Below are 15,895 nucleotides of genomic sequence, written 5' to 3' on the forward strand. Positions count from 1 at the left end.
CAGATTTGTAAGGTAAATCATTTATAAATCCACACAAACACAGCACAATACATCATTATCTCGCGGTTTCAAAATAAACGCTTAAGCCCTCACTCTGAGTTTACACGTTTTGATGTCCACATATTCATTAAATTACAGTGGCTATAGCATTTCTGTTGTAAAGAAATGGCTAAATATTAAAGATTAAGTGGACATTTGAATGAAATGGTGCTTGGTCAATATTAAACAAGTATTAGATCGTACAGCAATGTGTAAAAACAATCATCAGGCCGTTGGCACCCTCTGCAGGCCTTTGTTGTAATGCTTAATGTACATTAGCTCTATTGTTTATAATACATTAGGCACGGGCCAGTTACCGGTTTCAAGGTATACCGCGATTTGAAAATTTCACGGTTTCAAAACCGTTAATATTTTCCGTTATACCGTTCCTGCGGTATGCGCTGTTTTTCATGTCTCCTCAAAGACTGAAAGTGTAGGAATCCCTCAGGTTGAGTCCAGTGTAGAGAGTAACACGACCCTCCTCCTCCTGTTGGTGCGAGCAAGCGGTCAGTCACGTGTGTGTGTATGACGACTGAAGGAGCTTCCCCTGGAACTCATGCGATCGGCAACCGGCTGTTTTTTGTCTTATTGCAAGCAACTCGTCTCTGTTCTGGACTTGCACAAACTTTTGAGGGTGGTTCTAGAGATCTTCTGAGGGAGGGGTTTGGCAACACTGGCCCTCTGGCCTTTGGATGGAGATTTACTGCTGGTCACAGAACCGTGCTTCACTGAAAGATACGCATGATAATCGCAGCTTCTGTCGAATCGCGATCTCGATTCCATTTTGATTTATCGTGCAGCCCTAGTTTGAACTAAATACATCCTTCTTTTTTGTTGTTAAAAAATGACTTATGAATTAATGTGAATTTGAATTCATTTAATTTAAAAGTCATTCTCAATGCAATTCTGACCGATGCACGGCGCTGCAGGAAGCAGTAAAGCAAACGGCCTGTAATACGGCTGTATTTGTGATTACGCATGATAATCGCAGCTTCTGTCGAATCGCTATCTCGATTCCATTTCGATTTATCGTGCAGTCCTACTGCACATTTACATTTTTCTCCTAAATAAATTCTGGTAAATAATATTTCTGGTAAATACTCATTTAAAAAGTGTTTTTTTATTATTTTATTATTAGTAGACCAGAACACGTGGATATGTTGTCATTCTTACACTATAATACTGAACTCTGATTTCAGTGATTTGGACTATGAGATGGACACTTGCTTCTTGCACTCTGTTGCACTTTACTTTTGCTTTAAAAAAAGGATTTCATAGAAATTTGGATTTCATTTGGTTTAATAAAATATAGTTTAATAAAATATTCTTACGTAAAATAGTAGATTTTTTGGTGGGAAAGTAATCGTTTAGATCAATCGATTAATCGACAAATTAGTCGATAGATTCATCGAAATAAAAATAGTCGTTAGTGGCAGCCCTACTTGAGGGCGAGTAAATCATGGGCTAATTTTCATTTTTGAGTGAAGTATCCCTTTAAATTATTCCAGCTTAGAGCAGCTCAAAATAAAGTCATGCAAAATGTGGAAGTATTTCACGATTTCAGCAAACGACATTTGTTTCATTTAGGACTGCTGCATAATTCTGTACTAAATTACCATAGTGCAGTGATCAAGACTCATTTCATTATAAAATCCCACTGAAATCCCCTTCATCTCCATAAAGTGATTTTCCTACAGCGACGCCGTTCTTAAAATATCCTTTAACCTACATTTTAGACAAGACCAAGCCAGACTATTAATATCCAAGACATTCAGCAACATTAAAGCAAACATTCACTCAATGTGTTCCAAACCCATACGAATGACTGACTACTCTAGATACAATACAGTAAAGTAACAATATTTGAAGAATATTTACATAGATCTTTTTTTTATATAATGACAGTTCATGGTGACCACAGCTATAATATTCTGTCTGAATAGACCATAACAAAATTCATACTACTTTTGCACTATATGCCAAAAAAAACTACTAAAATTTAAGCCATTACTCACTGATAATCTTATTCTTAATTTTGCATATTCAAAATGGCTTGAATTTTGTCTCAAACTATCAAACAACAACCTAAAATTCAGTCTATTTCCATTCCTAAGTCAGTTTTTCCTCGTGTTCCACAGAAGAAAGTCACAGCTTCTGAATGCCATGATGGTGAGTAAATGAATTTGTATTTTGTGTGATTTATTCCTTCAGCACCACTGTACTGTACATACATGCAGCCAAAAATAAATCCGTAATGCCCTACAGATGCTCTCACCTGGCAGCTGTAACAAGTACTTGTACGGTTCCAGAAGAATCCTTTCAGAAGTTGCTCTTTCGTCTCCGTCCATCCCTCCGTTTCTACAAAGAAACCTGCTGAGAGAGAAAACGAGAGCGAGAGTAAAAACACAGCCTCCACAGAAGGTGACAGTTCAGTATTTTCTCTTATATCTAAACGCTTGGCGCACTCGTACTGCAGCGGCATCTAACAGCCAATTATTCCTGGCTGAGTTGACATTCATTTGATTTGCTTTACTTCCTGGTAAACTGCTAACATTATGCATGCAATGTCTGGCGCTATGGGGTTTTCCCACAGTAAGCAGGGCTTCATTTGTTCCAGAACAAACCTATTTTAGTAGATCTCAATTTAACTTACTCTTGAAAGAAATTTATGATGTTTCATGAAACGTACAAGTGTCTACAAAATGTAATATCCATATTTAAATACACTACTGGGGTCAGTAAGATTTTTTTTTAAATGTTCTTCTGCTGCTCACCAAGGCTGCATTTATTTGCTCAAAAATACAGTAAACATTCTCAAACATTCTTACAATTTTAAATAGCTGTTTTCTATATGAATGTTAAAATGTAATTTATTCCTGTGATCAAAGCTGAATTTTCAGCATCATTGCTCTAGTCTTCAGTGTCACATGATCTTCAGAAATCATTCTAATTTGCTGCTCAAGAAACATTTCGGATTATTATCAATGCTGAAAACAGTTGTGCTGCTTCATATTTTTGTGGAAACTGAGATACATTTTATATTTCAGGATTCTTTAAAGGGAAAATTCAAAAGACCAGCATTTATTTGAAATAGAAATCTTTTGTAAAAGTATTAAATTTCTTTAAAAAACAAACTTTTGAATTGTAGTGTACACACATATTTACATAACATAGATTCACATGAATTTAACATTTTGACCTAAGGCATTAAAGCTTAAATGCATGAAATTATTTGTTTATTCTGATTATTCTGACTAAAATGTAACTATTAATTGAATATTGGTGTTTAATTTGCTGTTGCTGCCATTATATAAAAGACTCATTGTTTATTAATGAATAATCCTAACTAGTGTTGGGCGATATGCTCATTTTTCATATCGTCAGCCTGTGAGATGACCGATACACTATATTATCGTGCTAATTTATTTATTTACCTAGTCTCATTGCCGGAAAGTGAACCAACTCCAGTATATGGCTAAAAGCAGCCTAATGTTTTTAATATGATTGAATTTGTATTTAACATGATAGAGCTGCACGATAAATCAATGGAATCGAGATCGCAATTTCGACAGCAGCTGTGATTGTCATGCGTATCTTTCAGTGAAGCACGGTTCTGTGATCAGCAGTAAATCTCCATCTGAAGGCCAGAGGGCGCCCTCGCGCTGAAACGCCAAATACGCCTCGCAGAAGAAACCCAGAAAATGCCTATCACTGCAGCTGAATAAACAGAAGATTCAACTGCTTTCATTGATTCAACGTGACTAATAAACACACGACTACGGCAATATACGGTTTATCTGAGTTCTTATTATTATAATTTTCATTAAAATAAAGTATATTTATAATGCAATGCCTTTATCACTGCTTAAATACTATGAAATATGTTGCGTGCCTTATTCTGTGTAAGAAGCCACATCATCTCACAGAAGGATTTATTTCAAACTCTCGACTGACTTTATGAAGCGAGTTTGGAGTAATGTGGCATTTTCACATGCTTTCAGATGGAGCAGCATTTACTAGTATATGGCTAAAAGCAGCCTAATGTTTTTAATATGACTGAATTTGTATTTAACATGATAGAGCTGCACGATAAATCAATGGAATCGAGATCGCAATTTCGACAGCAGCTGTGATTGTCATGCGTATCTTTCAGTGAAGCACGGTTCTGTGATCAGCAGTAAATCTCCATCTGAAGGCCAGAGATTCAACTGCTTTCATTGATTCAACGTGACTAATAAACACACGACTACGGCAATATACGGTTTATCTGAGTTCTTATTATTATAATTTTCATTAAAATAAAGTATATTTATAATGCAATGCCTTTATCACTGCTTAAATACTATGAAATATGTTGCGTGCCTTATTCTGTGTAAGAAGCCACATCATCTCACAGAAGGATTTATTTCAAACTCTCGACTGACTTTATGAAGCGAGTTTGGAGTAATGTGGCATTTTCACATGCTTTCAGATGGAGCAGCATTTACTTCACAGAGCCGTAGTTCACTGAGAAGCTATGCAAACAGCTGTCATTATCGCGAACGATTTCTTTGATTTCATAATCGCGCAATAAAATCGTCTGGAATATTTTTTTTTTTGTTTAGCTTGTCAGTGAACTACGGCTATGTGCAGTAAATGCTGCTCCATCTGAAAGCACGTGATGATGATTTACTGCTGATTACAGAACCGGCATTATCAAAATGCGCATGACAATCGCATTCGATTAATCGTGCAGCCCTACATGATAATTTTATAGAAACATTGTAAGTTACAAATTATAATGCTTACAGTTCAAAAAGCAGCTACAGAAAACGAGCAAAGAACATTACATTAAAGAACATCATAACTGAGTCTAGCGCAAGTATTATGCATTTTTAAAAACACTCCCGTCATAATCAGTGAAGCCATCTACACTGCATGATGAATAAATCTCTTACCCCTTATTTACACTGCACTTGTCTGCGGCGCGTTACAGCTCCGACATGGCCACCGGAGCTGATCGGCCACCGGAGCTAGTCTATTTTTGACGGATAATAATAATAATAATCGTCTTGCTATCGTCATAGGCATCAGCAACAGGCGGTATCTCTGACTATCGTCGATACACGATACTATCGTCTATTGGCACAACCCTAATCCTAACCCTATATGGTGACCAGATAAAATGTTGCTATTTAAACCATCAGGTGTTTAATTGTCATGCCTATTTAATCGCTGTATGACTAAAGGACAACCAAAACCAGCACTTGCATTAGCTGGATTATTTATAAGTGATTCTCATCACTACAATTCACCAAACTGAGCAGAACATCAGATCTAGTGATGTAACCAAGTAAATGTAACTGGGTCATTTCATTCAGTGAGTTATATCTCAGCAGCTGAAGTGACAGTTAAACAGTAGATGCAAGCTTAAGCATCAATAGGAACAATTTATTACAGCATGTCGCTGTCATGGAAGCGCAGCGCTAGACTCATAAACAATTTCATGGACACAACAGTGACATTATTCTGCAGTCGCATCCCATCACTCAAACAGACACGGCCTCTTCTGGGCCTTTTAAGGAGAAGGGTCCGTCTGCGTCCCACGCCCCTCCAAGTTACGCCTACTACTACTACTACTACAAGTAGAGAAACAAGCGTGGATGTTATTGACTAAAACAATCTTTTCAAGTAAATTATCATATGTTTTATATATGAAATGTTTGTAAGGCTATTTGTATTGCTTTCAAATTATGAAATTTACGAAGTGTAAAATAACAGCTAGTAGTAAAACATAAAATAAATAATGTAATCAAATCGATACAGACCTATGGCAATCATAGCTAAAACCCTACCCCTAACCCTACCCCTTACATAAAATTTACATTTACTGACGATTTTCATAATTAAGATACTTTTTAGAAACTGAAGTAAATATACAGGATGACTTGCGGTGTCTGGTGAGCTGCTATGTAATTCAATCTGTATGCCTCATCACTAGGTGGCGATAGTGAAGCTTAAAAAGCGATGAAAGTGAAGTAGAAGAAGAGCGGTAGTGACAACATCAGCGATTCCCTAATTGGCTGTTTCGTTGTAGGGGGTGTAAAGTAGGGCTTGACCGATTATCGGTGCAGATATTAAGCATTTTTATGGTTATCGGTCATTTTCAAAACCAATTTGCAGATAAAATAATTTAAAAGGATTTAAAGATTGTTTTTGTCAGAGCCCTTGTTATTCTTAATTTTGATATTAATTTAAATTTTTACACCAGACATATATCGGTTATCTGTCTACTTGATCTGTAATAATCGGTATCGGCTCTGAAAAACACTTATCGGTCGACCCCTAGTGTAAAGTGTAGTGGTAGGCATAACTTGGAAGGGCGTGGTTTGTACTACAGCAGGACGCAATAGGATACACTTGTGCTGTGTCCGAAATCACATACTTCCCTACTATATAGTATGTGAAAAACAGTATGTAAGGCGAGTAGTAGCCCATGTCCGAATTCATAGTATTCGGAAAACAGTAGGTGAGAAGTAGCCGGATGACCTACTACTTCTGGCGTGATTCTGAAGTGCGCATTGGATGGACACTTTACTGTCCCATGAGGCCATGGGAGAGAATTTATGAATGGAAATGAAGCGACACAACGGACACTGGTGGGTCACATGACAGTAGCAACATTTCCAAATTGATGGGTTTTGCCAATATATCGGCAGCAAGCAGCTATCGGCAAATATCCATGCCGATAGTTTTTCCGTGTTGCGTTCGTTGCTGGAGCGGCTGATAAGTTCCGCTGTCATGATACAGCACACGAGCGGCCTCTAGAGGCGGAATCATTGACATCTCGTGCTGTTTGTTTTGACATGTGAAGATGCGAGCTGCACAGAGCGGGACACTTCTGATGCATATTTAAAACATCAACAACGAAACCATACATAATATACAGTATACTACAGTACATGTTTTCATATCATTATAAAGTCATAAATATGTTAACTAGATGCTGCATTAGTAAATGCATTATTATGAATTATGAAAAATGTCAGAATTGCGACATGCAAACTTAGAATCGTAAGATATAAACTCAGAATTGCGATAAAGTCGGAATTCTGAGTTTATATCTTATGATTCTAAGTTCTCGCAATTCTGACTTTTTTCCACAATTCAGAAAAAAAGTTAATTAAAAAAAAAGAAAAAAAAAGTACGAACTCTGAAATAAAACGTTTTTGTATTTTTTTATTCTGTGACAGAAACAAGCATCCATAGTTTTTAACTGGTGGTTTGGGGCCCAAAAATGGGTCCCAGCTCTGTTATGATAGGGTCAAAGACGGCAGGTTAGAAACTGCTAAATTCAAATCATAAAACGCAACTAACCATATAATAATGCAGTTAAGATTCCAGAATATCTACATTTCAATACAGAGAAAATAAGTGTTGTCTTGACTCCCTAATCCCGACTGTTGTAAAGAGACAAAGCTAACACAAAACACTCGCGAGCAGCAGCTTTGATGGTTTCGCTCTCAATACAGTCAAAGGACTGGAGATATAGGATGAAAGGGGACGATGCTAGGATGTATCTGGTCTAGGTCAGCAGAAATCTTTCCCAAACCCTGTTTTAAACCTAGAAACGCTGCTTTTACAAGATCAGCATCTCCATATGGTTTTCAGATGGGATTTTCCTCATGCTAGTGATGAAAACATAACCAGACAGTTGAGACGGATCGTACATGATTCAACAACGGCTCTCCATCCTCACTCCATCAATCCAGCCTGACAGCTTTCACCATGTGGTTTGGAAGTGAAAGCCTTGTTGTATTATTAGTAAACACACACTGACACTTTACCAAGGGAAGGTGTAACACGTGTTATGTGCTAAATAAAACAGTTTAGCACAAAAAAAGTTGATCTTCATAATCAAACTTGCTTTTATGATGCAATTGTACTGATTATTTTTCACTTAATATAATATTTTTTTTAGCTAAATTAAATCATAAATGTGCAATTATTATAATAAACATTAATAAACTACAATAACGTATTAAATGTGCATTTATAATAATAATAATAATAATAATAAATTAAAATGACGTCTTTATTATTAATGTTGCTATTGCTATAAATGTACATGTCTATTATAAATATTGATATTTATAAATGTACATTCTTAACAATAAAATAAGTTGCAATAACAGGTAACTATAACATAATTAGTCTGGTTTTACTTAATAAAATTATTACTATTATTGTACATTAATTTATAATAATAATAACAATAATAAATAATTAAATATATAATATAAAAATAAACAATTATAATTAATAATATATATTTAATAATAATAAATTAAAAACGCTTCATATATTATTATTATACATGTACGTCTTTATTATTTTTACTATTGTAAATATAAAATGTACATGTCTATTATAAATATTAATATTTATAAATGTACATTCTTAACAATAAAATAAGTTACAATAACAGGTAACTATAACATAATTAGTCTGGTTTTACTTAATAAAATTACTATTATTATTGTACATTTATAACAACAACAACAATAAATAATTAAATATATAATATAAAAATAAACAATTATAATTAATATACATAATTTAATAATAATAATGTATAATAAATTAAAAACGCTTCATATATTATTATTATTATTATTATACATGTACGTCTTTATTATTTTTACTATTGTAAATATACATTTATAACAACAGAATAATAAATTACAATAACGTCTTATTATTAAACGTACATTTATAATATTATAATAAATTACAATCATGTCTATTATGTATAGTGTTATTATTATTATTGTTATAAGCGTACATTTAATTATAAAAATGTTAATATTAAGAAAAAACAGACAGTAAAGTAACAAAGTAAAATGCTGCCCCACCCACCTTCCAGATCGACAATCCGCACTTCCGCCTTCGTAATCCAGCATGTCACTCTTCCGGTTTCAATTTCCCCCAGCTTTTCCCATGCCAGCTCGCTAGCATTAACCGATTAGCCAAAGACGACAATTTAACTCCACTTCGATTCACAGCTCATTAAAAACGCCATCAAAACGGCGAGTCATCATCCTTATTACTGTAATATCCCGTTAAATGAATGTAAAATAGATTTTCAAGACGCGCCAGAGAGCCTTCAGCTGATCTGTCACGTCTGGGTTTGACCGGAAGCTCACTCATCCCTGCTGCTCGCGCTTAAATACGCCATGGAGTCCACAGAGCGCAGGCGCGGAAAGTGGGCGGAGCCTGAAGAAAGTGGGTGGAGCCTGAAGAAACGCTCAGCAAATACTGTCTCACCAATAAAATTAAAGATGTTAGTTATAAAGTTATTCATTTGATTTGATAAATAAAACACTTATTTTATGATTGTGTATTTACCCAAATGTTTTGGAATGATATTGAATATCTAATATTTAAATGTATAAAATTAAAGACTCGATTCTCTGGTAAAGATATATTTTTTTCTTGTATAAAAATAAGAGTTTGGAGCGAAATTTGGTGATTAATTTAATAATTATGCATGGGAAATGCCATATACACAAACAAAAAGGGACTAATAATAAACCTAACATTACATGAGAACTTAAGCATTACATTGAAGCCTTAAAAAAATCTAAGAAATAAAAACGCAAAAAAGATGTATAGAATTTTTAAATCCTTTTCTTATGATTAATTCTTGTAAGTTATCCCCTATGATGCTATTATGAATGCAATTGATAATAGTTGAATAGTCTACTGTTCTTGTTATGCACAAAAATGTGTTTTAATATTAATATATTGCACTTTGAATTACCATTGTGTATGAAATGTGCTATATAAATAAACTTGCCTTGCCTTGCCTATATTTGAGTAATATGCTTTAATAATATTTAGTAAAATATATATTTCCCCCAGCTTTTCCCATGCCAGCTCGCTAGCATTAGCCGATTAGCCAAAGACGACAATTTAACTCCACTTCAATTCACAGCTCATTAAAAACGCGATCAAAACGGCGAGTCATCATCCTTATTACTGTAATATCCCGTTAAATGAATGTAAAATAGATTTTTAAGACGCGCCAGAGAGCCTTCAGCTGATCTGTCACGTCTGGGTTTGACCGGAAGCTCACTCATCCCTGCTGCTCGCGCTTAAATACGCCATGGAGTCCACAGAGCGCAGGCGCGGAAAGTGGGCGGAGCCTGAAGAAGCGCTCTGCAAATACTGTCTCACCAATAAAATTAAAGATGTTAGTTATAAAGTTATTCATTTGATTTGATAAATAAAACACTTATTTTATGATTGTGTATTTACCCAAATGTTTTGGAATGATATTGAATATCTAATATTTAAATGTATAAAATTAAAGACACGGTTCTATGGTAAAGATATATTTTTGTTGTATAAAAATAAGAGTTTGGAGCAACATTTGGTGATTAATTTAATAATTATGTATGGGAAATACCATACACACAAACAAAAATGATTGGTGATTAATTTAATAATTATGCATGGGAAATGCCATATACACAAACAAAAAGGGACTAATAATAAACCTAACATTACATGAGAACTTAAGCATTACATTGAAGCCTTAAAAAAATCTAAGAAATAAAAACGCAAAAAAGATGTATAGAATTTTTAAATCCTTTTCTTATGATTAATTCTTGTAAGTTATCCCCTATGATGCTATTATGAATGCAATTGATAATAGTTGAATAGTCTACTGTTCTTGTTATGCACAAAAATGTGTTTTAATATTAATATATTGCACTTTGAATTACCATTGTGTATGAAATGTGCTATATAAATAAACTTGCCTTGCCTTGCCTATATTTGAGTAATATGCTTTAATAATATTTAGTAAAATATATATGCAACTACAAGAATGTGTGTATATATAATTAAAATACATATAAAATATTTTACTAAATATTTCATATGTATTTAATATTATATATATTTTTTATTATATGTATTATTCAAGTTAGAGGCTAATTGAGTAGAATGAGTGGGTTAGGATACACACAATGTATATAATAAAAAAAAGTTTTATTAACTTATTAACTATATAATTTTCAGCAGATGTCCTCTTCCACCAAAATGCAAAGAAGTGCATTTTAAAATGATGTATGATATTTATCTTGCTAAGGAATTTCTGAGATTAAGATTGAATGTGCATTGTAACATTTGTCAATTCTGTAATCATGATTGGGTTAATTCATTTTAGACTGAAGTATGTCATTGGATAAAACAAAGAATATCTATTTTTCCATCGATTACTTGGGACAAGGTGAAAATTGGAGTAAATGTGGAGGACAAAAGTGTAGACTTTGTTGTAAATTGTTTACTTCTCGTTTTAAAATACTTTATTCACAAATGTAAAGTTTTGAAAACAGCACCCCGGTTTAATGTCTTTAAGTAAGCAAGCAATGTTTATTTCTGTAGCACCTTTCAAGAGCAAGTGTCACAAAGTACTTACATCAAAATTGTAAAAAAAATAAAATTAAAAGAACAGATTAGACAAAAGCAAGTTTGGACAAGTGAGTTTTCAGATGCTGTTTAAAAAATATGAGAAGTGATAAGGCCAAGAAATTATTTGATTTGTTTAATCAGTGTGATTATGTACATTGTTTGGATGTATGAATGCATTATTTTATTTTGATTAATTTCTTGCAATGCATTATGTTTCTCTGTTATGTTCGCCTGTGTTGTTCTGTTAATGTTGAAATGCAAAATAAAACTAGTTTAAAAAAAATACAATTAAAAATTCAGCATTTGTAAAATAAAATATATCAATACCCATGTAAGATGAGGAGTTTGATATTTGGGGACCACAATATACTTTGTAAGAAAATACAATTGTGCGGATGCAATGTTAAATTACACTGAATAATGTTGTTGTTGTTATTACATTTTCGTGAATGTCGTTTTAAAATCATGCAAGTCTCACAGTTATGTCAAGGACAACAAATGACGCTGCGTTTTACTGCTTCAGGAAAATATCTAAATATTAAATAAGGACTGGGTGATTGTTTATTTCTTTTATTCAAATAAACATTTAGACTTTTCATCATCAGATGATTAGCAGGCGCGTGAAAGTGGGCGGAGCCTGGCGATATTTCGCCACTCACTATTGAACTCTGGGAAGTGTAGTTCACGTCGTCACTGTGTGTTCCATTACCCCAGTGACGGCATAACGCGGGAGTCACATTCAAAACATACAAGTCCCATGTGTCTTTGCGATTAACCGAACGCCGAGACGGTTTGCTCCGATTTGAACTTCCAATAGAAAACGGACGGGGGCGGTTTGTGTCAGTGTTGCCAGGTCCGCGGTTTTAACACCGTTTCCGCGGGTCGTTTTTTTATGTTCGCGGGTTGAAGCGACCCCAATAACGTGGTATTTAGACACTGGAATGCGACTTTTACCAGGGAAACCCCGCCAAAAACGTGTAGCTATTTTACCCGCCCCAGAAACGCGATTAGGCTAGTTTTGAATATCAACTGGCCGGGTTTTGTTGTGAAAACCTGGCAACCCTGGTTTGTGTATCGTTCAGTCGGCTTCAGAAGCGGAGAGAGGATTACCACAGAAAGCGATTGCGGAGCGATTTTTGTCGGATTCGCATCCCGACGCCTTTCCTACATTTTCGGACGACGTTTCCGTCGATGGTTTCCAATGGATTACTAATTTAACCGCAGGGACATCGCGATCTGCCGGATATATCAGGTAGGACGTTCTTGTTGACCAGATAAAGTCAGATAATGGAGACGGAGATCGAGCGAAAACTAACGTTACGCCGCGTCGAGCTTCTAAATTAGCACTTGTTAACATTATTCGGGCGAATCGCCGTTTTAACCGCGAGACCGCGATCTACGGTTTCTGCTAACCTTATTTTCGACGTAAATAAGTGCGTCTAAACAGCGGGGGACTTTTTGTTCGCCTTTATTAGCATATGCAGCAGATTGGCCAACTTTGGGCTTCAGCTGATGTTGTGCTGGAATTCGCGAAAAGGTTCTGTTCGCTGCTGGATCCCTTACATAAGGCTTTGTGCGATCGAAAAAGAGATGTTTCGACTACAAGCGTTGAGATCTCATCCCTAGTTGTCAGCGAAGACAGTTGCGTTTGCGAAGATTAAAGGCTCTGTTTCGACGTTAGAACGCCTGAACGCGACAATGTCGTTAGGGCTGACACCGACGCATTTGTTTTTCATTCTCTCAAATAAGTCCGATTTCCCCGATCGGACCAAGTTGTACGAACCCTTTTAGGTTGACCTTGTTCGGATCGTTCATTGTGTCGACAGCCGTCAGCATTTTGTCGCCTCCATTTAAACACCGTCAGTTCTTTGTGATTTAACCGTCTAGTTTGCGCGCTTTTCTCCATCAGACTGTCTGGCTTTATTCGAAATCGCAATATCGCTATCGTCCCACTTCGTGAAGTCAACGCGGCTTGCAGTAATAAAGAACGGGGCGTCGGATTTCGTTCCCTTGTAACGTTACGTTCAAAGCAGCGCTGAACGTCGCAATGTTAAGAATGTCGACGTCAAAGCGTCTGCAGTTGTGTGGCACAGAAATGGCGTCATAATGCTGTAGCGCAGACGACGTTACGCAAACCCGCGCGCGCAGACTACTGTAGTTTATCAACGCCACGCTTAACTTTAACTAGTTGTTTTACTCGATTGTAATGCTGACTCCTCAACTCCGTTCTGTGGAAGCGAAGAGCTCACCGTTCGCGATCATTACATTTTAAACGCCTGAAACACTCGCAGCCTAAAGGTGTTGTAAGCCATTTTTTTTCTCTCCAAATACCACAAATAAAATGTCCCCATTACCTGACTGTTATCACTGAATAGGTGTCTTTACAAATCACAAATATCTGTGACAGACAGCCAATCAGTGACAGTGGCCCGTCCTTGTTTTAGCCAATCAGAAACGCGCTCTGCCCGTCAATCATGTTGTGCTGACATCGCTGGCATGTCTGTGGAGGGCGGGGTTTCGGAAAGAGGGCGTGTGGTTGAAGGGATGGGGGTTGGTTTAATTCGGTGACTAATGGTGCGTTCAAGTCATGTCGGATAGATCGTATTTACGAGTTGAACGCACATGAACGCCACCACAAAGTCGTTATTACGAGTGGGAAACTCGAAATTTTCTTTAAGCCCCGAGTTTCCGAGTTGGGGGCGTGTCAATGAGAAACATGGCGGAATTGTCTGTAGTTGACGGTAAATTTTTGTTTAAATCGATAGTTTTGATTAAGTTTTTATGCGATACAGATTAAAGTGGCTTCATAAATTACTTTTTTAAAAACATTAAAAACACACCTGATGCGAATTCTTTAATCTTCATTTTCTATAAGCAGAGTTAACAGACCCTCTTGTATTTTCTTGAAATTTATTAAAAGAAGGTACACCGCCATCTTGTGCCGACTAAACTGACTTGACATAGTAATTACGACTTGTCAACTCGTAAGTAAGAACGTCCCAGGAGGACTTGAACGCAGCATAAGTTAGCAAATAGTCACTTTTAAGCCTTAAAGGGGTGGTTGATTATGATTTTGCTTTTTAAACTTTTAACGTTCAATGCGAAGGGAGATATTTTATTTGAAAGAAATCACTGTTTAAGGACACCTGAGAAGAGATGATGCCAACCCCTCAGAGGACCTCAGATGATGCCAACCCTGAAACAACATACAGAACTACCACATTTTGCTATAAGTTTGATTGCATCATATAATAATTGCTGTTAATAGTGTTCATCGTCTGTTTTATTACGTCTTAAATTGATTTTTCCGTACTGCTGGTTCGTCTGGTCGGAGGAGAACTGGCCCCCCGACTGAGCCTGGTTTCTCCCAAGGTTTTTTCTCCATTCTGTCACCGATGGAGTTTTGGTTCCTTGCCGCTGTCGCCTCTGGCTTGCTTAGTTGGGGACACTTCATTTCCAGCGATACCGTTGACTTGATTGCAAAGATACTATTTAAACTGAGCTGGATGTTGACATCACTGAATTCAATGATGAACTGTCTTTAACTGAAAAATTTGTGTTTACTATTGTCATTTTGCATTATTGACACTATTTTCCTAATTAATGCTGTTCAGTTGCTTTGACACAATCTGTATTGTTAAAAGCGCTATATAAATAAAGGTGACTTGACTTGACTTGACTACAAAAAAGGCTGGTAGGGACTGCAACGAGCTTCTCCCTGGGTTTGTGACATCACTAAACCCGATGTTTAAAGCCTTCGACACACTGCACGATTTTCGGCTGTCCCAGACGAAAGATTGGCATCGTGAAACAATTGTGGCAATTTCTGTGATCGTGGCTCGTAAACGGTGGTCCTATGTCGTACAGTGAGAGGGGTTCAAAGACGGCCGTTGTCACGGTCTTGCCGTAGTTCACTGACAAGTTACGCAAAAAAATCGCAGACGATTTTATTGCGCGATTATGAAATCAAAGAAATCGTTCGCGATAATGGCAGCTGTTTGCATAGCTTCTCAGTGAACTACGGCTCTGTGTAGTAAATGCTGCTCCATCTGAAAGCATGTGAAAATACCACATTTAATAACATATTTTTACTCCAAACTCACTTCATAACGTCAGTCGAGTGTTTGAAATAAATCCTTCTGTGAGATGATGTGGCTTCTTACACAGAATAAGGCACGCAACATATTTCATAGTATTTAAGCAGTGATAAAGGCATTGCATTATAAATATACTTTATTTTAATGAAAATTATAATAATAAGAACTCAGATAAACCGTATATTGCCGTAGTCGTGTGTTTATTAGTCACGTTGAATCAGTGAAAGCAGTTGAATCTGTTTCTGTTTCTGTTCTGTTTATTCAGCTGCAGCGATAGGCGTTTTCTGGGTTTCTTCTGC

At 36.0% G+C, this 15,895-nt stretch overlaps 2 protein-coding genes across 3 annotated transcripts in view; one reads left to right on the forward strand and one right to left on the reverse strand.

Moving 5' to 3' along the window:
* LOC107667013 (geranylgeranyl pyrophosphate synthase) overlaps positions 1–9,213 on the reverse strand; it is a 37,793-nt gene extending 28,580 nt beyond the window's left edge. The window contains exons 1-2 of one of the 2 annotated variants that reach the window (XM_016458598.1): positions 8,938–9,213; positions 2,315–2,409 (exon numbers count right to left, since the gene is read on the reverse strand). In XM_016458598.1, coding sequence (XP_016314084.1) covers positions 2,315–2,409; positions 8,938–8,981 — 139 coding nt within the window. In that variant the 5' untranslated portion in view covers positions 8,982–9,213. Of the gene's footprint in view, positions 1–2,314; positions 2,413–8,937 lie in introns of both variants that reach the window. The other variant, XM_016458591.1, reaches the window with a different exon arrangement.
* A 3,380-nt stretch (positions 9,214–12,593) lies between these two features.
* The window catches only part of LOC107667027 (AT-rich interactive domain-containing protein 4B-like), a 97,706-nt gene continuing 94,404 nt past the window's right edge, over positions 12,594–15,895 (forward strand). Inside the window, exon 1 of the mRNA XM_016458609.1 lies at positions 12,594–12,751. The gene's annotated coding sequence lies outside the window, so the exon portion shown is untranslated. The remainder of the gene's footprint in view (positions 12,752–15,895) is intronic.

This window comes from Sinocyclocheilus anshuiensis, unplaced genomic scaffold, assembly GCF_001515605.1.
Source record: "Sinocyclocheilus anshuiensis isolate Anshui unplaced genomic scaffold, SAMN03320099.WGS_v1.1 scaffold665, whole genome shotgun sequence".
Taxonomy (NCBI): domain Eukaryota; kingdom Metazoa; phylum Chordata; class Actinopteri; order Cypriniformes; family Cyprinidae; genus Sinocyclocheilus; species Sinocyclocheilus anshuiensis.